This window comes from Macrotis lagotis, chromosome 5, assembly GCF_037893015.1.
Source record: "Macrotis lagotis isolate mMagLag1 chromosome 5, bilby.v1.9.chrom.fasta, whole genome shotgun sequence".
In the NCBI taxonomy this organism is placed as follows: Eukaryota; Metazoa; Chordata; class Mammalia; order Peramelemorphia; family Peramelidae; genus Macrotis; species Macrotis lagotis.
The window spans coordinates 9,538,203-9,555,375 of record NC_133662.1 but is presented as its reverse complement, the minus strand read 5'-3'; the positions used below and the strand labels follow the sequence as shown (position 1 = coordinate 9,555,375).

Below are 17,173 nucleotides of genomic sequence, written 5' to 3'. Positions count from 1 at the left end.
TTGCGAAGGACAAACAAAACTTCCGGTTCTGTTTCCGCCCAACTTTTTTTTAGCCGCCCCCTAACGTTGTGGATGTGTTATAGCATGCGTAGCGGCATTCCAGACCACACTGGGCATCATCCGCTAAAAAGAGCAGCAAGAATCCAATTTAGATGTCTAAAAAGAGCAGCAAGAATCGAATTTAGATGTCTAGGAAATCAGTCTAGCGAGAAGAGGCAATTGAGAACCAGGATGTGGGGAAAGGAAGAAATGTTAAGCAATTGTCTCTTCTGTCCGACCTGGATGGAGTGTGAAGGAAGGGACATTTTCTCAGTATAGAAGGCATTGGGCCACCACTGGGTCTGTATCCTGAAGAGATCATGAAAAAGGGTAAAAACCCCATATATGAAAAAATATTCATAGCAGCCTCTGTTTGTGGTGGCAAAGAATTGGAAATTGAGGGGATGTTCATCAATTGGGGAATGGCTGAACAAATTGTGGTATGTGTATGTCATGGAACACTATTGTTTTATTAGAAATCAGGAGGGATGGGAATTCAGAGAAGCCTGGAAAGAGTTGGCATGAATTGACGCTGAGTGAGATAAGCAGAACCGGAACACTGTACACCCTAACAACAACATGGGGGTGATGTTCAACCTCAATGGACTTGCCCATTTCATAAGTACAATAATCAGGGACAATTTTAGGGAGTCTGTGTTGGAGAATACCATCTGTATCTAGAGAAAGAACTGTGGAGTTTCAATGAAGACCTTCAATTCTTTAAAAAAAAAAAAGTTGATTTATGTATTGCATTATTTTACTGTCTCTAATATTTTTTCTTCCTTAAGGACATGTTTTTTGTCTCAACACATTTAATTTTGATATATGGATATCATGGGAAGAAATGTAAAGACTATCAGACTGCCTTCTGTTAGAAGGGGGAGGGAGAAAAATTGTAAAATTCAAAACCTTGCAAAAAATGATTGGTAGAAACTATTGTATATAATTGGGAAACAAAAAAATTTATATAAATATATATAAGGCATTGAAACAGTGAACATTTGTGAAAGATATAAAGAGATACCCAGGTAACTGACTTGCCTACAGGTAGAAGTGAATGGAATATTCCCTCTTAAGAGTTAATATTCTAGGGGCAGCTAGGTGGCATAGTGGATAAAGCACGGGCCTTGGAGTCAGGAGTACCTGGGTTCAAATTCAGCCTCAGACACTTAATAATTACCTAGCTGTGGCCTTGGGCAAGCCACTTAACCCCATTTGCCCTGCAAAAAAAAACCCTAAAAAAAAGAGTTAATATTCTTAGTGAAATCCATTCAGGGTTAAAAATCATTAAAACAAAGGCAGATTATCACACTTAGACTATTCTTAAAAGAGGGAGAGAAACCTTGCATTCTCAGTCAGACACCCTCTCCATTCTGCTAAGGAGTGAAACAGTGGGCTATTTCCAGAAAGACCTTGCATTGATTCTGTTAGGGAGGGAAATAGTGGAATACTTCCAGAGAAGAAACTTTGCAGTCTTAGCCACCTATTTGATAATAGACTGTGAGAACAGTAGCCTGCCTTCTCTTGTTTAATAAGTGCTAAACAAAGAAGACCTTCCATACTCAGACATTAATTCATTTAACAGGTCATTAGAAATCTTCTTCTGATACCCTCGCCATCTGGATGGTGAGGTAATATTTTATGAAAACCTTTTATTCTTCTCTTTGTTGCTGGTTAGATTTTTTGTGTAAAATTGTAACTCTGAAAACCTTAACCAATCAGGTTGGAAGAGAGGGGGTTAGGGAGGGAGGAATCAAGCTAGGCTATATACTCTTATTTGATTGTCACCTCAGGGCAGCTGCTTGATCTTCACTTCCTTTGTGAGACTTAGGGATGTCCTTTTCACCAGAAAAGCCAAAATAAACTTTCCTTTTGCTCAGAGGAGTCTGTATTTTTTTTAGGTGGATTCTTATCCCACACAGAAGGGAAGTCTCTCAATTAGAGATCAGATTGTAAAGACTTTATAGAGATCAGAGCTATAAATATCTTACAGAATTGATTGCTTGGGTAGGAATGTGTGCCTGAATTTTGACAATAATTGAATCAGTAGTTTTTTGTATTCCACTTTAAGAAGCTGGTTCTGTTGCTTACTATCTGTACAAAACCTTGGGTAAGTTGATAATCTCTCTGAACCTCTGTTCCAACAGTTTTACCAAACCTCTTCATCCCTCTTCAAAATGCCCATGACTCCCTCCTTCCCTCATCCACTCAGCTGAGAATCTTGACTCATATTTCACTGAAAAAAAAATGAGGCTGTTTATGGAGAATTTCTTCTCTTTTCTTCATCTAAGATCATTCAGATACCTGCTATCTGTCTCCTTCACCCTCTATCTCACAGAGCTAGCCCTTCTTGCCATGGCAAACTCCAAAACATACAATATTCTCTTTTCATACTTTCCTATAAATCTTTAATTACTCTTTGCCTGCTGACTGCTTCTCTCTTTTCTACATACATGTCCACGCTGACTCCATCCTCATTTGATCTCATCAATCATGATGGCTGTCCTTTCCCCTTTTTTCTCCTTGAGAAGGTTGTCTACAATGGAGGCCTCCACGTTTCTTCTCATTCTTACAAGCTCCTATGTCAGTCAACCAAAAAAACTACTATCTCCAAAATTACCAGTGATCTAATTGCCAAATATAGTGGCCTTTTCATACTTCCTGACCTCTCTCCAGCCTTTAACACTATTGATCACCCTCTGTTTTAAAAATTACTTTAGGGGCAGCTAGGTGGTGCAGTGAATAGAGCACCAGCCTTGGAGTCAGGAGTACCTGGGTTCAAATCCGACCTCAGACAATAATTACCTAGCTGTGTGGTCTTGGGCAAGCCACTTATACCCACTGCCTTGAAAAATCTAAAAAAAAAAAAGTACTTTAACTTATGACAATTTTTTTTCTGGTTCTTCTGTGACTGCTCCTTCTCAGGATCCATTGAGGAGATGCCATGGGATTGGCAACCCCTCTCAGATCATGGATCCTGTTTTAAACCTAGCCCTTGTAGCCATCATTTGGAGAAGCAACTCCTGTGGTCAAAGAGCCAGTCATCCCCAGAAACTGCCAACCAACTGCCACATACACAGGGAGTGGTAGCCTAGATGAAGCAGCAGGCCACCCTGTAAGCCAGAGTTGGTACGTGTCTGACAAGTCAGACTACCATCATGACAACCTTTCAGTATCTGATGGATACAGCCCAAGATCCTGCACCTAAGAATCTTGGGCATAGAAATGCTTCCAACTAGTTCCTTCAGTCATTATTTTGGGATGCATCTGCTGTGCAGATGCAGCCTGACATCTACTCCTACAGGTAGCTACAGCATCCAGTTCAGTCCGGGAAGACCCAGATTCTTTCTTTTTTTTTTTTTTTAGGTTTTTGCAAGGCAAACAGGGTTAAGTGGCTTTGCCTGAGGCCACACAGCTAGGTAATTATTAAGTGTCTGAGACCGGATTTAAACCCAGGTACTCCTGACTCCAGGGTAGGTGCTTTATCCACTATGCCACCTACCCCAAGACCCAGATTCTTGCCACTAAATTGTTCAACATTAGAAACCAATATGGGTTCTCTCGGCCCGAACAGCGGCAGCATGGTTAAGTGATGTGGTCTTCGTACTGTTAGGAAGCTCTGCAGCTACAGGAGAGACCAAAAGTGGCATGACAAACAATACAAGAAAGCACATTTGGGCACTGCCTTGAAAGCCAACCCATTTTGGAGGAGCATCTCATGCTAAAGGGATTGTTTTGGAAAAAGTTGGTTTAGAAGCCAAGCAGCCCAATTCTGCCATCAGGAAGTGTGTGAGAGTCCAGTTGATTAAGAATGGCAAAAAATAAAAAAATCACTGCCTTTGTTCCCAATGATGGCTACTTGAATTTTTTTGAGGAAAATGATGAAGTTTTGGTTGCTAGATTTGGTTGAAAAGGCCATGCTGTTGGTGATACTCCTGGAGTCCGCTTCAAGGTTGTAAAAGTTGCAAATGTTTCTCTTCTGGCCTTATACAAAGGCAAGAAAGAAAGACCAAGATCATAAAAAATTGTATGATGTCTTTGTCATAGTAAAAAAACATTCATGTAACAAAAAAAAACCAATATGATTTTATCAGTAGAAATGACTTTGCCTTTGTATCCTAATGACCATGAAACCTTCCTAAATGTGATGTTTTGCATTTTAATGTGAGTTCCTTGATTAAAAGTAGGGACTACCTTAATTTTCCATGTACATCCCCAGTGCTTAGTACAGTACATAGCAGATGCTTAATGGTTTATTCATCCGAGAGATACAAACCTTGGGTGTCCCTAAAGTATACTCTCTTCTCTTTTCCCTCTATACTATTTCACTTGGTAATTTCATCAGCTTTCATGGATTCAATTATAATCTTTATATTAGACCTACTTACCTAGCCCTCATCTTTCTCCTGACCTTTAGTTTCCTATCTCCAGCTAGATATTCTGTAGACATCTTAAACTCAACATGTCTAAAACTGAACTAATATTTTTTTCTTCCAAGGTCTCCCTTGTTCCTAACTTTCCTATTATTGTCCAATATCCTCTTAATTATTCATCCTTAACTCTTCATTCTCAACCATCCCCACCCACCCACCATACACACACACACACACACACACACACACACATTCAAATTGTTGTCTGTTGTTTATACTTTTGTAACAGCTCCCCTGTCATACCATTCTCTCTTCTGACCAAGTCACTATCCTGCTGCACACCCTTCTCACTTCATGCCCGCACTATTGCAGTAACCTGTTGATTCTTCTCCTTGCCTCAAAGTCTCTCCCTTACTTCAATCCATCTTCCACTCAGCTATTAAACTGATCTTTCTTAATAACGCACAAGTCTGACCAGATAACCCTCTTCTCCTATTCAACAAACTCCAGTGACTTCCTATTATCTCTAGAATCACATATAAAACTCTTTGGTCTACAAAGCCCTTAATAATATGGCGGCCTGCTTTACTCTACTGTTCAGCAATACTGGCCTTCTTGCTGATCCTCAGTCAAGGTACTTTATCTCTCAGTTCATAGACCTAGAATTCTTTCCCACATCTCTGTCTCCCAAGTTTCTTTGTTCATAAAATGAGGGAGGTTGAACTAAATGAACTCTGAAAACCCTTCTAGGTCTAGAATCTATTTCTTTTGGTGGCAGAACTCTTGCTTCCCTTCTATAGGCTACTCACATTGAGGAAGGAGTTTTTCTTAGCTATTTTTAGAGGGTATCAGTTCATTTCTCCATCTTTTCAGGTCTTCTCACTTAATCTTTTTTCCCCTAAAGCTGCTTCCCCTACACTGAAGTCTCTTTCTGTGTTTACTACCAATAAAGCTGAAAGAGAGTTGTTTCTTCCCTAGAATAGGGAATGCTTTTCTCTTCCCCTAGAACATGAAAATATGGTCAATCAATCCTATGTGGCTTACCCAACAGACTTCTTACCAGAAGAACAAAAGCAGTAGCCAGAGAGGCCTCCATTTTATTATATAAAATTAAAAAAGAAAAAAACGATCATAGAAAAGGAGATGCAAGGTAGAATCTCATTAGGACCACACTATGTCCTTTTAAATTTAATTCTGGGTCAATGGAAGAAACACAAGAATTAACTACAAGGGAGGAAAAGATTGAGGTCACCTCTTTCTTTTGGAAGACCAAAATAATACTGAACAAGGCAGGGTTTAGGGAGACTAGACATTCAAGAAAAAAGCCAAGCTCCAAACAGTAGAAGGCAAGTGAAAAGACCATCCGCTGATTGAATTGTGGTAATATAATATGGCAGGTATGGTTTGTAAACCTCGGACTTTGGTTGAGTGAAGTTTGAGAAAATGGAAGCTGTAAACATAAGTGGGTGAAGACCCAGGCAGAGAAAAAAGTACATTTTTAATCCCAGGAGGGAATGAATGCACCTGTAAACAAACAGAGGGAACGAGGCCAGGACTTCTCAAGGCAGCGTGACCTGCACTTACCAACCTTGGAGTGGGAAAGGGTATTGGCACAGCAGGGTTAGCAATGGACAGTGATGCTATCCAGATGGAAGGAAAGTTCTACCTTTGCATGACTCAGTAGACTTTACCTCCTGCCCTAGGAGATTTGGGTCCTTTGGCTCTCAGGAAACACTGTGCCAGAGGCCCTCTCCTTTCAATGAAAATCTAGTATACATTGAACAACGGTCTGAACCTTAGATTATGAGTTGAAGGGTAGAGATGGACTCTGCCCTTGATTCAGCACAAGGAAGACGAGGTGGAGAAGAAAGTCTCCTTTCTGACAGCTTATTGTATGGGGTCTGTCAGCACAGCAACTTCTAGGAAGGATGCAAGATTGATCCTCAAGATCCAGGAGTGGGAAGGAGTTCTGCCCTCCTAGTTGGAAAGGTCATCGGCGGCAGGACTCATCTGTGTAGTGCAAGAATAAGTGAAACAAAATGATTTTTGTGTTCTGCCCGACCCCTCTCCCACCAACTTCTTAGCCACTTTTGCAGAGGAAAAGGCACTAAAAGTGAAAAGCAAGAGTCAAGTTCTAATCCTGAGTAAACTAACTAGCTATATGACTATGGATAAGTCACAAATCAAAAGGCTTGCATTAAATTAAATGACTTCTGAATTTCTCTTTTAGCTCTGATATTCTATGTCTATCAGTCAACAAGCATTTATCAGGATACTTTTATAGATAGGGTTTTTTGGTTTGTTTTTTTTTTAGATTCTTCAAGGCAATGGGTTTAAGTGACTTGACCAAGGCCACACGGCTAGGTAATTATTAAGTGTCTGAGGTCGGATTTGAACCCAAGGTACTCCTGACTCCAAGGCCGGTGCTCTATTCACTGTGCCACCTAGCCGCCCCTCTAGATAGGGTTCTTAACAATTTTTTGTATCATTATGGTAGGAACCCTTCTCAACATAATGTTAACCACATTCAGAACTGAAGAACATGCTAAATATTAATAAATATATTAATAAAGATGCATTTTTTTCTCATCTAAATTCAAAGCCTAGAATGTGTTTATATATCCCACATTAAGGTCCTCTGACAATTGCTAAACAGCTTCTGCCCTCAGCTCTCATCACTCTATTACATTCTACTTCTAGGTTAAAGCCTAGCTCTAAAAATGCTACAGTTGCTCCAGGCATTACTCTTCGGACCCTCTCCTACCCAAAAACCCCATAGATCCTGAGCAACCTTTCTCACAACAGACACCAGATGGCAACCTAGACAAACTTAAACAAAGCCTAGTTGTCACCAGGTAGGAGCAGCTTACCCACTAGCAGAGCCTTGGTCTGTAATCCTCCCTGAAGTTCCCTTTGCAGTAGCAGCAACTCCTCTTCATCCTCCTCTTCATCTGGCAAGGATGATGTAGGATCAGGAGTACTGAGGACCTCAGGCTCTGATCCCAACTCTTCCAGCACAGAACTCTCAGAAGGATACTGATAGGTGGTCTCCAGGGCTGACTCATTAAAAGAAATTTTGAGCTAACAAGGCACAAGGAAATGGAGAAAAGAAAATAAAGCCAGGACACCCAACATAACCTGGGGTGGGGGGGAGTTGGGAAAAAGGCTCTGAATGAGTGATGAATCTAATGGACTGGGTCTGGACCTCTCTAGGCACCCCCCCCCAAAAAAAAAGACAATCTCCACCTCTACCCCCAACATATGTACCTTTCCTCTTACCAGGAGGAACCTTGGTCTTTGGCCTTCCAATACCATATTTTCCATTCTTTCAGTGCCTAGGCCCTTTCCAGATACATTGGGAGCCACTGTGGTATTATGTTACAAATTTTGGATTTGGAGTCTGGGGATCCTGGTTCTTCCATTTACAATCTGTGTACCTTAGTTAAGTTGCTTGAGTTCTCTAAATCTCAGTTTCCTTATCTATAAAATGAAGGAGTTGGACTATATGAACCTTGAGAATCCCTTCTAATACTAACTATATGAATTTGTGATTGTTCTCCCTATAGGCCAAAGGACCTAAGAAAGTCATGTATTGGACTCTACTTTCTTAGGTAAAGAGGGCAGGATCAAAGACAGGGTGAGAAGAAGTAAGATATTCTGAGTTTTGAGAAGAGAAAGAGGCCTTCCCTAAACATAAGGGGCAAGGAGTCAAAAGAAGTCAGTAATCTTGAGTCACCATCCATGACTAACACAGGGGTAGAGAACACCAGATAGGAGAGCTGACAGGGAAGTATGTGGTGGGGGAAGTTTGGAAAAGCAGAGTGGGCAGAAGAGCAGACCCAAAGATAGAAAATCTCAGTAAATAAACCAACACATGTGCAGCCTAAATCCCAGTTATTAAAAGTTGAGCCTTCCACCATAAGAAGCTCAGAGCCAGGGAGAAGGAGGGTTTACTGCTGAAGGCCACAGAGATTAAGGGGGCAAAAAAAAAACTCCAAGAGCTATGTGTCATTTCTCCAAGGATCAATTTGGGAAAATAAATGAGGTTTGGCAACTTAGATACCTTAGATGTTGTTGAGAAGAGTGAGGTCTAGAAAGAAGAATATCATATTGAGGGCTGAAGATGGGGAGAATTTAGAAGAGCACTAAATCAGAAGTCAGAGAACCTAGGTTCAAATCCTAGTTTGCCTAATTTCTACTTCTGTGATCTCAGGCAAGTCACTTCCATTCCCTGGGCTTCAGTTTTCTCAAATGTAAAAGGAGGGAATCAGATTAGATAATTGCTAAGGCATTCTCAACTTTAAATCTCTCAACACATTCTGAGAGGTAAACAATAATCAGATCCAGTCTAAAATCATGCCTTGAGGTCCCAAGGGCTATGCTGTGGAAGGAACAATCTTCCTCTCCAGGGCAAACTGTAAGTATATTCCAGCTTCCTTTGAAAGACAATTGTAAGGGCGGCTAGGTGGCGCAGTGGATAAAGCACTGGCCCTGGAGTCAAGAGTACCTGGGTTCAAATCCGGTCTCAGACACTTAATAATTACCTAGCCGTGTGGCCTTGGGCAAGCCACTTAACCCCATTTGCCTTGCAAAAATAAAAAAAAGAAAAAAGACAATTATAGAGCACTAGTCCTGGAGTCAGGACTGGACCTGAGTTCAAATCCAGCCTCAGACATTTAATAATTGCTGAGTTGTGTGACCCTGGACAAGTCATTTAATCCTGTTGCCTTAAATAAATAAAAAAATTTAAAATATTAAAAAAAAGCCAATTATGGATCTGTCAATGAAAAGTTGTCCAAACTCTTATTTAAATTTTAAATCCATTTATATATGATATGCCTATATCATTTCTGGAGCTTTAGGCATTCTATGTATGTAAATTTGTTATCCTCTTTGTGAAGCAAAACATCCTTTTATTTATCCTAAATTAATATCTTGCCTTCTTAATTTAGTTCTCCCCCAACCTTCCATCCACTCTGACTGGGTTGTTCAGGAATGTACAGTGGCTCTGGGGGTGACTCACTCTCTCTCCCACCAGCTATATAAGGTCACAAGGGGGACTGGTGAGGGTATAGGCGGGGCCTCTTCACTGTGCCGAGGGTACTTTGGGAAGAGGGCATGATTCTTGGGGCTGAGAGTTATAGCTGGATAATGGGGAAGATGAATTTGTTGGAATTAATTGGAGGTGAGGGTGAATTGTTTAGGGAAAGCAATGGAGTGGGGAAGACTTGGAGGTTGGAGTTCATCCTTTAGTCACTATGGAAGGTGGAGGTGGGAGATAGAGATAGGATTGTTCAATCCTTGAAGAGAGCAATATTTTTTAGGGGAGGGTGTGGAGAAGAGTAAAGGATCTAGAGAGCAAGAGGAGCTAAGGAGCTAGATGTCTGAGATCCACTCTTTGTAAGAAAACTTGTTTCTCCCTTCCCCCAATCCTAGACCTTGCTTCCTTCTTCTCTCACCACATCCTGAAGAGCACAGAACAGGGCCTGGGCAAGCAGCCCAGCCCCCCACCTCCATACACCCCCACCAAACTTGGCCCCACTAGACTTCCGGTTCCCGCCCTAGTCTTCCTGTTTGGATGATATGTTCACTGTTCCCCTACACAAGGACCTAGGCATGTGTCCCCCCCACCCTCCATCAACTTTTTGGCCCTTGCCATCCACTTGCTAGTTCCTCTCAGGAACCCAGGTTCTGCTTTTCCAACCAGCTATGGAAACCTAGTAGGAAAAAGCACTAGATTTGAACTCATAAAATCTGGATTTTAGTCTTGATTTTGTCATTTACTTTCCTGATCTTGGGCAAATTAGTCAATGGCAGAGGTTCTCTGAAATTCAGTTTACTTATCTCTAACTTACCTTGGCTTGGACCATCTTACCTTCCATGACTGCTATGAGGAAAAAGCTCTATGAATTGTAAAGGTCTATGTAAAATGTTAGCTTTCCCCAATACCACCTACATCTAAACTGGAACAATGTTAGCTGCAATAAGATAAGGGACTTCTGTGAAGAAACACACCCATCAGAAGAGGGCCACCACTTAAAATTAAGTCTCAGATCATTCTCCCTGAAACTCTTCTTAGTCTCTTGAGGGTAGTAGACACTTTTTCTTCATCATTATTACCATTCCTTGCCTGGACTTCAAATCCCTACTATTACTCCTATCTTCCAAATCTTGTCCTTGAAAACTTTATCTTTTAGCAGATCATTTCCTCCCCTTCCAGGACCCAAAGAACTCATTCCCCCAAACTATCTCTTAGTTCAACTTCCAAAGATAGGACTTCTATTGTCAGAAGAGTTGAGATTGGCCTTCCTAAGGGGTCAGTGGTGTTGGAGATGGGCCAAATATACGAAAGGGTGAAGTGATCCCATCAGATGATCTTCCTGTTTCCAAAGGGATATTTCTTATCACCCCTGAGAGATTATTTTCCCACTTAGTAATTATGTAACCTTGGGCTAGTCATTTAACCTTTTAAAATTTCAGATTTAAATCTTTAAATATACTAAATGGAAATAATGCTTTACTATCTCATAGTGTTAGAGAAAGAAGTTTAAAAGCAATATGTAAAGATTATCATAACTAGTAAAAACGAGGGTTGTAGGAGGAAGAGATCATGAAAATAGTAAGGACTTCCATGTTGATGAAGTTTGTGGGGAGAGGAAAAAAAAGGGTAGAATGGAAAGATGACCCTTACCAAGAAGGAAAGTGATGCTTCCTTTAGCTGATCCTACTCCTATCCCCAAATCCCAACCTAGTTTGTTTGTTTTTTTTTAACCCTCTGAAAATCCTTACTAAAATTTCTTCTGTTGGAGTCAAACTATTTTTACCCATGGCCTGAAGAAATGTCCTTCAGTGAAAGAGGATGGGAAAGAGGGGACAGGGCTCTCCAAACTCTCTGGAAATGAATATAGAATCCTCCACTCTTCAAATCTAGCCTTCTCAGTCTTCCCTCTGATATTTTCCACCCTAGAGGGAGGGAGAGGCCAGAGTAGAGGGGAAAACCATTTACTGAGCCAGATCTGGGGAAAAAGGGAAATCCCAGGGAAGGAGGAAGGGGAGATTATGGGGAATATTTTGGAGAAGCCTCTTCTTGTTCTCAAGGAAAAAAGGAGAAGCACTGTCCCTGACTGGGTACAGCTGGCATGTACAACCCCAGGGTCATCAGCTTCAAGCTGCTATTGTGTCTCTGTCTAGCCCTGGGGCAGATTTAGGGTTCAAGGGCTGTCTCTGAAATATTCTTGTTTCCTCTGCTTTCATTGTTCTCTTTCTGCTTTTCTTTACAATTTTGGACTCTGTCCCCAACTCAAACAATACCTTTTCCTTTTCTACTCTACTGTCCAAGAGTAAGAAAACCTCAATCCCCCCCCCCCCACCCCATCAATTTCCCTTCTCTTCTTAGGGCACTAATTTCTCATTCTTGGGAGCACTATTCCCTAAACTTACATTCTTTCCCTAAAATGCAATTCTCTTACTGTTTCCCATCTGAAGATTTAATTCAGTCCACCTTATCCTATATGGTGGAGTCAGCAGTTCCTCTCTTCCCCTTTGAGTGAGGAAAAATGAGCAGATGCCCATACTACTGTACCAAAAGAGAGGAAAAGAGGTCAGGCAGAATTCAGGAAGAGAAATGACACACCCAGAGACAGACAGACAAATAGAGACCAGGAAAGGAGAGCTGCTGCTTCCCTTGGGGAAAATGATTGGGAAAGGGGAATGAAAGAGGAAGTGTAAGGAGAGAAGATATAAAGGAAAAAGACAGAGGCCCAGAAAGAGTTGGTGAATGGGAGCTCAAAGAGGCCAGGCTAGATTTCCCTACCTGTTTGTGGTGTCTCTCAGGGGACTCCTTGACCAGGCAGCTTCGGCTGAGACGAAGGTAGCCTCCAAGCACCAGTATCTCCTCAGCAGTGGGGTACCGCTTCTTCCCAGGGCCAGGGACCTGAGGTTCAGGTGGGGCAAGAGCTGCAGGGGTTCCAGACCGCCTGGGGTTAATTGTGAAGGTATGTCCACTGCGACGGGGGGACCCTACCCCAGGCCCAGGTTTCACCCCATAGAATAGGCGACTCATCAGCAGTTCCCCTGGGGGCTGAGGAGCTGGTGGGGTATGGGGAAGGGGAGAAACTGAAGATGGTAATGGAGGCTGAGATTCTGCTGCTTCCTCTTCCTGAGACCCTGGGTCTCTGGTTCCAACTTCCTCAGGTGGGAGGGGGTAAGTTACAGAGTAACTTCTAAAGGAGCTAACCATCCTGCTTCCATCCCCAGCTTCCACTACAGCAGCCCCTGTCCCACCATCTTCAGCCCCTAGCCCAGACAACAACAACTTTTGATCTCCGGAGTCTGAATGTATTGTCTCCTGCTCTTGAGACTCTGATCTCCCAGGGCTCCATTCTCGAGTCTTCCCAGAGTTCAGTCTCCATTTCCGTACTTCCATCTGTCTGGAATTCTTCTCTACGTCCTCTCCGAGACTGATTCTCTTTTCTGCTGCCTCCATTACCCCTAGGCTTCGTTCTCGAAACTCACAAGGACTTAATCCATATCTTTTTGTCTCTAAAAGTCTTGAGTTTTGTGTGGATTTCTTCTGCAATAGCTTCTGTTCGGTCCCCGATTCCCCCCATCTCCCTTTGCTTTCTTCTCCTGGGTTTAACCTCCTTTCTCCAGCCTCTAAAAGCTCTGAATTCCATTCATGGACTTCTCTGGAATTCACCCTCCATTTATGTATCTCTGTCATCCCCAATCTCAATTCTCCATGGTCTCCTGAGCTTAGTCTACATTCTCCCATTTCAGATCCCCCAAAATTCTGTTCTTGTTCTACTGGATTCATAGTTCGTTCAAGAGCTTCCCCAGGGCTTTTCTTCCATTTTCGTGATTCTTTAAGTCCTGAGCTCCTCTCCTCAGTTTCCCTTGGACTTAATCTCCATTCCAAACCCTCTGCAGGCCTAAGGCTCTGTTCTCCAACTTTTGCTACCCCCAGCTTTCTATCTACAGACTCCCCCAGGCTCAGCCTCTGCTCACTTCCACCAAAGAATTCCTGAACCTCGACTGTTCTGGGCCTTTGATCTCTGGCTTCCGCTACCCCTGAAATATGTCCTTGATCTTCAGGTGGCCTTCGATCAGTGAGCTGCTCTTCAGCACCCTGCTGCTGCTGTTGCTGCTTCCTCTCTTGTCGTTCCTGCCGAATGAATCGATTCTGGTGGACAGGTCCGATGGCCTCCAGAAGAACAACTGGCTCATCGGGTTCAGGAGGTGCTGCATCTGGAGGCTCATTCACAGAATCTGGTTCCCCCACTGACACTCCTAGCTTGGCACGGCGTCTCTCCAATAACCCCCGTTTCCAGGCTGGCATCTGGGCCAGTCGATCCTTCTCAGCCTGCTCCCGGCCTCGAACTGCAGTCTCCTCTTGTCTTCGTCTGGCTAGCAGTTGAAGCTTCCAATCTGGGACAGTAGCCATGGTCCCAAGTGGGGCAAGAGAACTGGAGGGGAGGAGATTGAGCAGTGAGGGAGTGTTGTCAAGGAGAAAACAAAGTGGGAGAGAGTTGGAGAATGAGGGTGTAAGTGGGACAGAAAGAAGAAAGGAAATGTGGTATACAATTTGTGTAGGAATGCAAGTAAGAATCAAGAAATAACCCCTGAGGAAGAGTGAAAGAAGGGGAGATAACTGCTAGAAAAGAAAGAAAAGAAAGGGGGAAATAAGAGGAAGAACTGAATACAAGAAACGTAGGGGGGGAGAGAAGAGACTGAAATATAGTGGAAGAATGCTGAGAGGAAGGGAGGAAAAAAGAATACTGAGGTTTGGTGGAGGATAACAGAATATTTTAGATGAGAGAAGAGAAAAAAGAAGAGAAGTCAGTTTGGAGAAGAACCAGGGGAAGAAACCAAGTGAAGTGAGTAAAGGGGGATATGGAGATTAGGGGAACTCCTCGCATGTGGAGTGAAAAAGCAAAGCCATAGTGTTGGGGGGTGAGCACAAAAAAAGGGAGAAGTGTACCAGAGGGGTAGGGGAAAGGGTAAGGAAGGTATAAGGAGAAGCGGGTAGCTGCCTTCCCAGTCACAGCATGGCCCCTAGCGGACTCCAGTTCCCCCTCCAACCTCTCACCAGCCACGCCCCTCCCGTCCCGGGCCACCCCCACCACCCGGCCCACGCACCCCGCCTTTCGGGGCGGGTCTGGGAAAAGACCGGACCCGAGGACAGTGCGGGAACCCAGCCTCTTCTCAGAACTGCGAGGTCCACTCCTCCCCCTCGCCTAAAACCCTCCTCCCGTTGCAGGCCCCCAGGAGTGCAGCCTGGCCCCGGCACTCTCAGCTAGGAGCCTGGGCGTCCTGCCCGCCCTTCGCGGCCAAACCCCGCCGTCCCTCTAATCCTGGAAACCGGAGCGCGGCGGGCCCGTGCCACTCTCTCATTCTATTTCTACGGCCAGTCGCTACACAAAGAAAACCGCCAAGTCCGAAGAAAAAGTGAGAAAGGCGGCCGGGGGTGACGAGTCAGGGGGCACCTTTCCTCTGAGTCTGTCCCCCTCCCCGCCAACTCACATGCTGCAGGGTCCCTCGGGGAGGGAGGGAGTGTGAGGTCGAGAAGGTGTCTGGAAAGAGGAAAAGAAAAGAGGGAGCGAGCGGAGGAGAGAGAGTGGGAGATGGGCAGGAGGTGGGGAGGCAGGAAGAAAGGAGGGAGGAGAGAGACCCAAACCGAGGGGGGCTGGGTGGAGGGCGGCGACCGCTCAGTCAGAGGACAATGGGGAAGGGAAGGGGGGCGGGGCCTACCTCCCCCGGGACCTCCGGCCGGCTCTTCCCTGGGAGGCACTCTCAGACGCGCAGCACCCCGGCTGCCCGCTCTCGCTCCTCTCCGAGACCCCAGAATTCTGGTCCTCACCCTCCAGGTGCCTCACTCTCCTTCGGCCCTTCTGCCTTTCGAGATCTTTCTACTCGGCTTCCACACCTCACCCCCTTCCCCAATCTTTCCGCCCTCCTCTTCCCCAGCCCCGGTCCTGGGCGGTGGCCTGTGACTCAGGCCCCTGGGGGGATTCAGAGAGGAAGCTGCAGTTTAGAGAATCCTTCCTACCCAGCCCACCTCCTGCCCCTCCTCCTCCCTACCCGGCGCCCGGAGCTTTCTTGTATGGCTGCTGGTCTTCACGGCCCGGCCGGGGGGATAGCCTTGTACGAATGCTGGTCTTCACGGCCCGGCCGGGGGGATAGCCTTGTATGAATGCTGGTCTTCACGGCCCGGCCCCGGGGATAGCCTTGTACGAATGCTGGTCTTCACGGCCCGGCCGGGGGGATAGCCTTGTACGAATGCTGGTCTTCACGGCCCGGCCGGGGGGATAGCCTTGTACGAATGCTGGTCTTCACGGCCCGGCCCCGGGGATAGCCTTGTATGAATGCTGGTCTTCACGGCCCGGCCGGGGGGATAGCCTTGTATGAATGCTGGTCTTCACGGCCCGGCCCCGGAGATAGCCTTGTATGAATGCTGGTCTTCACGGCCCGGCCCCGGGGATAGCCTTGTATGAATGCTGGTCTTCACGGCCCGGCCCCGGGGATAGCCTTGTATGAATGCTGGTCTTCACGGCCCGGCCGGGGGGATAGCCTTGTATGAATGCTGGTCTTCACGGCCCGGCCCCGGGGATAGCCTTGTATGAATGCTGGTCTTCACGGCCCGGCCGGGGGGATAGCCTTGTATGAATGCTGGTCTTCACGGCCCGGCCGGGGGGATAGCGTTGGGAGCCGCAGGGAGGTGGAAGGAGGGGCGGCACTGGGGTCGAAGTCAGCTGGCTAGCGGAGCCTGGCTCGCCCGTGCCTGGTTTTGATTTGAACTCAACAGCCCACCCTCCCCCGAGGTCATCCAGACTGCTAGTGGAGGAAGCAACTATGTTGCCTTCTTGTAGGGCCGAGGCTAGGGCATCCTCAAAAAAGTAGAGGACAGGACCTCGAGGCAGGGCCGAGCTCCGTGGTCACTGGAGAGAACAGTACTGAAGCATTGTTTTTTCACCCTTCATCCTCACCCCCACTTTGTTTTTTCTTCCTTTCTACTTCAGTTCTTCCTTCCGTTCTCTGAGAGTTCAGACATTCAACTAACTGTCCCAACCAGAGATTTGTAGCCCATGAGGGGCATATGAAGACATGGCAGTTGGATTTATTTGCCATCTTCTTAGATGTTCTTTGGTAAATACTAAGTATTTGAGGTGAAGAATAAAGAAGTCCCTGCCTCATCCTCCTAACAATAGCTCTGAGACTAGAGACTAAGTAGTGAGACATTCTAGAAAGAACCTCAAGGACTCTGAGGGAAGGACTGGAGGATGGAAGATAGGAAGGGAAGGAAAAATACTTCAGTCTGGAGGCTAAAAAACATTTCAGTTCCAAGTCTTAATTCTGCAGTGGGTAAAGACAAAGGAAAAAGAGTGTGGGATTGGGGATCAGTGGTATGGGACCCATAAGGGTCAGCCTCTTCCCCTAAGATCTGGAGAGGAAAACAGAGGCCTATTGTTGGGAACACATAATATAGCTCTCATTTGAGATCCCCAAGATTTCATCCCACTTTCTAGATTGAATCGAGTAGGAGACAGCTAGGTGGTGCAGTGGCTAGAGCACCAGCCCTGGAGTCAGGAGGACCTGAGTTCAAATCCAGCTTCAGACACTTAAATAATTACCTAGCTGTGTGACTTGGGGCAAGTCACTTAACCCCATGTCCTAATTTTAAAAAATTAATAGATTGAATGGAGGAGTCCATAAGTGGTAGTAAGGAATCCTGGATTAAGGGATACTAAATCTAGAATCTGAGT

The 17,173-nt window shown here is 45.0% G+C and overlaps 1 protein-coding gene and 1 pseudogene across 4 annotated transcripts; one reads left to right on the top strand and one right to left on the bottom strand.

Annotated features, from left to right (window-relative positions):
• Positions 1-178: 178 nt before the first annotated feature.
• PPP1R18 (protein phosphatase 1 regulatory subunit 18) lies at positions 179-17,079 on the bottom strand. 4 transcript variants are annotated; one of them, XM_074236769.1, is made up of 4 exons: positions 15,492-17,079; positions 12,226-13,876; positions 7,283-7,493; positions 180-6,422 (listed from the first exon to the last, which is right to left on the bottom strand). In XM_074236769.1, the coding sequence occupies exons 2-4, from the start codon at positions 13,852-13,854 to the stop codon at positions 6,403-6,405; spliced, it is 1,860 nt and encodes a 619-aa protein (XP_074092870.1). In that variant the 5' UTR covers positions 13,855-13,876; positions 15,492-17,079; the 3' UTR covers positions 180-6,402. The 4 variants fall into 4 exon arrangements, with proteins under 4 accessions (XP_074092871.1, XP_074092870.1, XP_074092868.1 ...); XM_074236767.1 differs by lacking the exon at positions 15,492-17,079 and adding an exon at positions 15,162-15,410; XM_074236768.1 differs by lacking the exon at positions 15,492-17,079 and adding an exon at positions 14,934-15,005.
• Positions 3,621-4,060, top strand: LOC141523531 (small ribosomal subunit protein uS12-like; annotated as a pseudogene).
• Positions 17,080-17,173: the final 94 nt, after the last annotated feature.

Bases quoted from the DNA above. Each gene is read 5' to 3' on its own strand.
- PPP1R18 (XM_074236769.1), bottom strand. From the start codon at position 13,854: ATGGCTACTGTCCCAGATTGGAAGCTTCAACTGCTAGCCAGACGAAGA. The intron at 7,494-12,225 runs GTAGGGAAATCT...GTGCCTTGTTAG, and splicing joins CTGAGAGACACCACAAACAG to CTCAAAATTTCTTTTAATGA. The intron at 6,423-7,282 runs GTAAGCTGCTCC...TGCACTACACAG, and splicing joins GACCAAGGCTCTGCTAGTGG to ATGAGTCCTGCCGCCGATGA.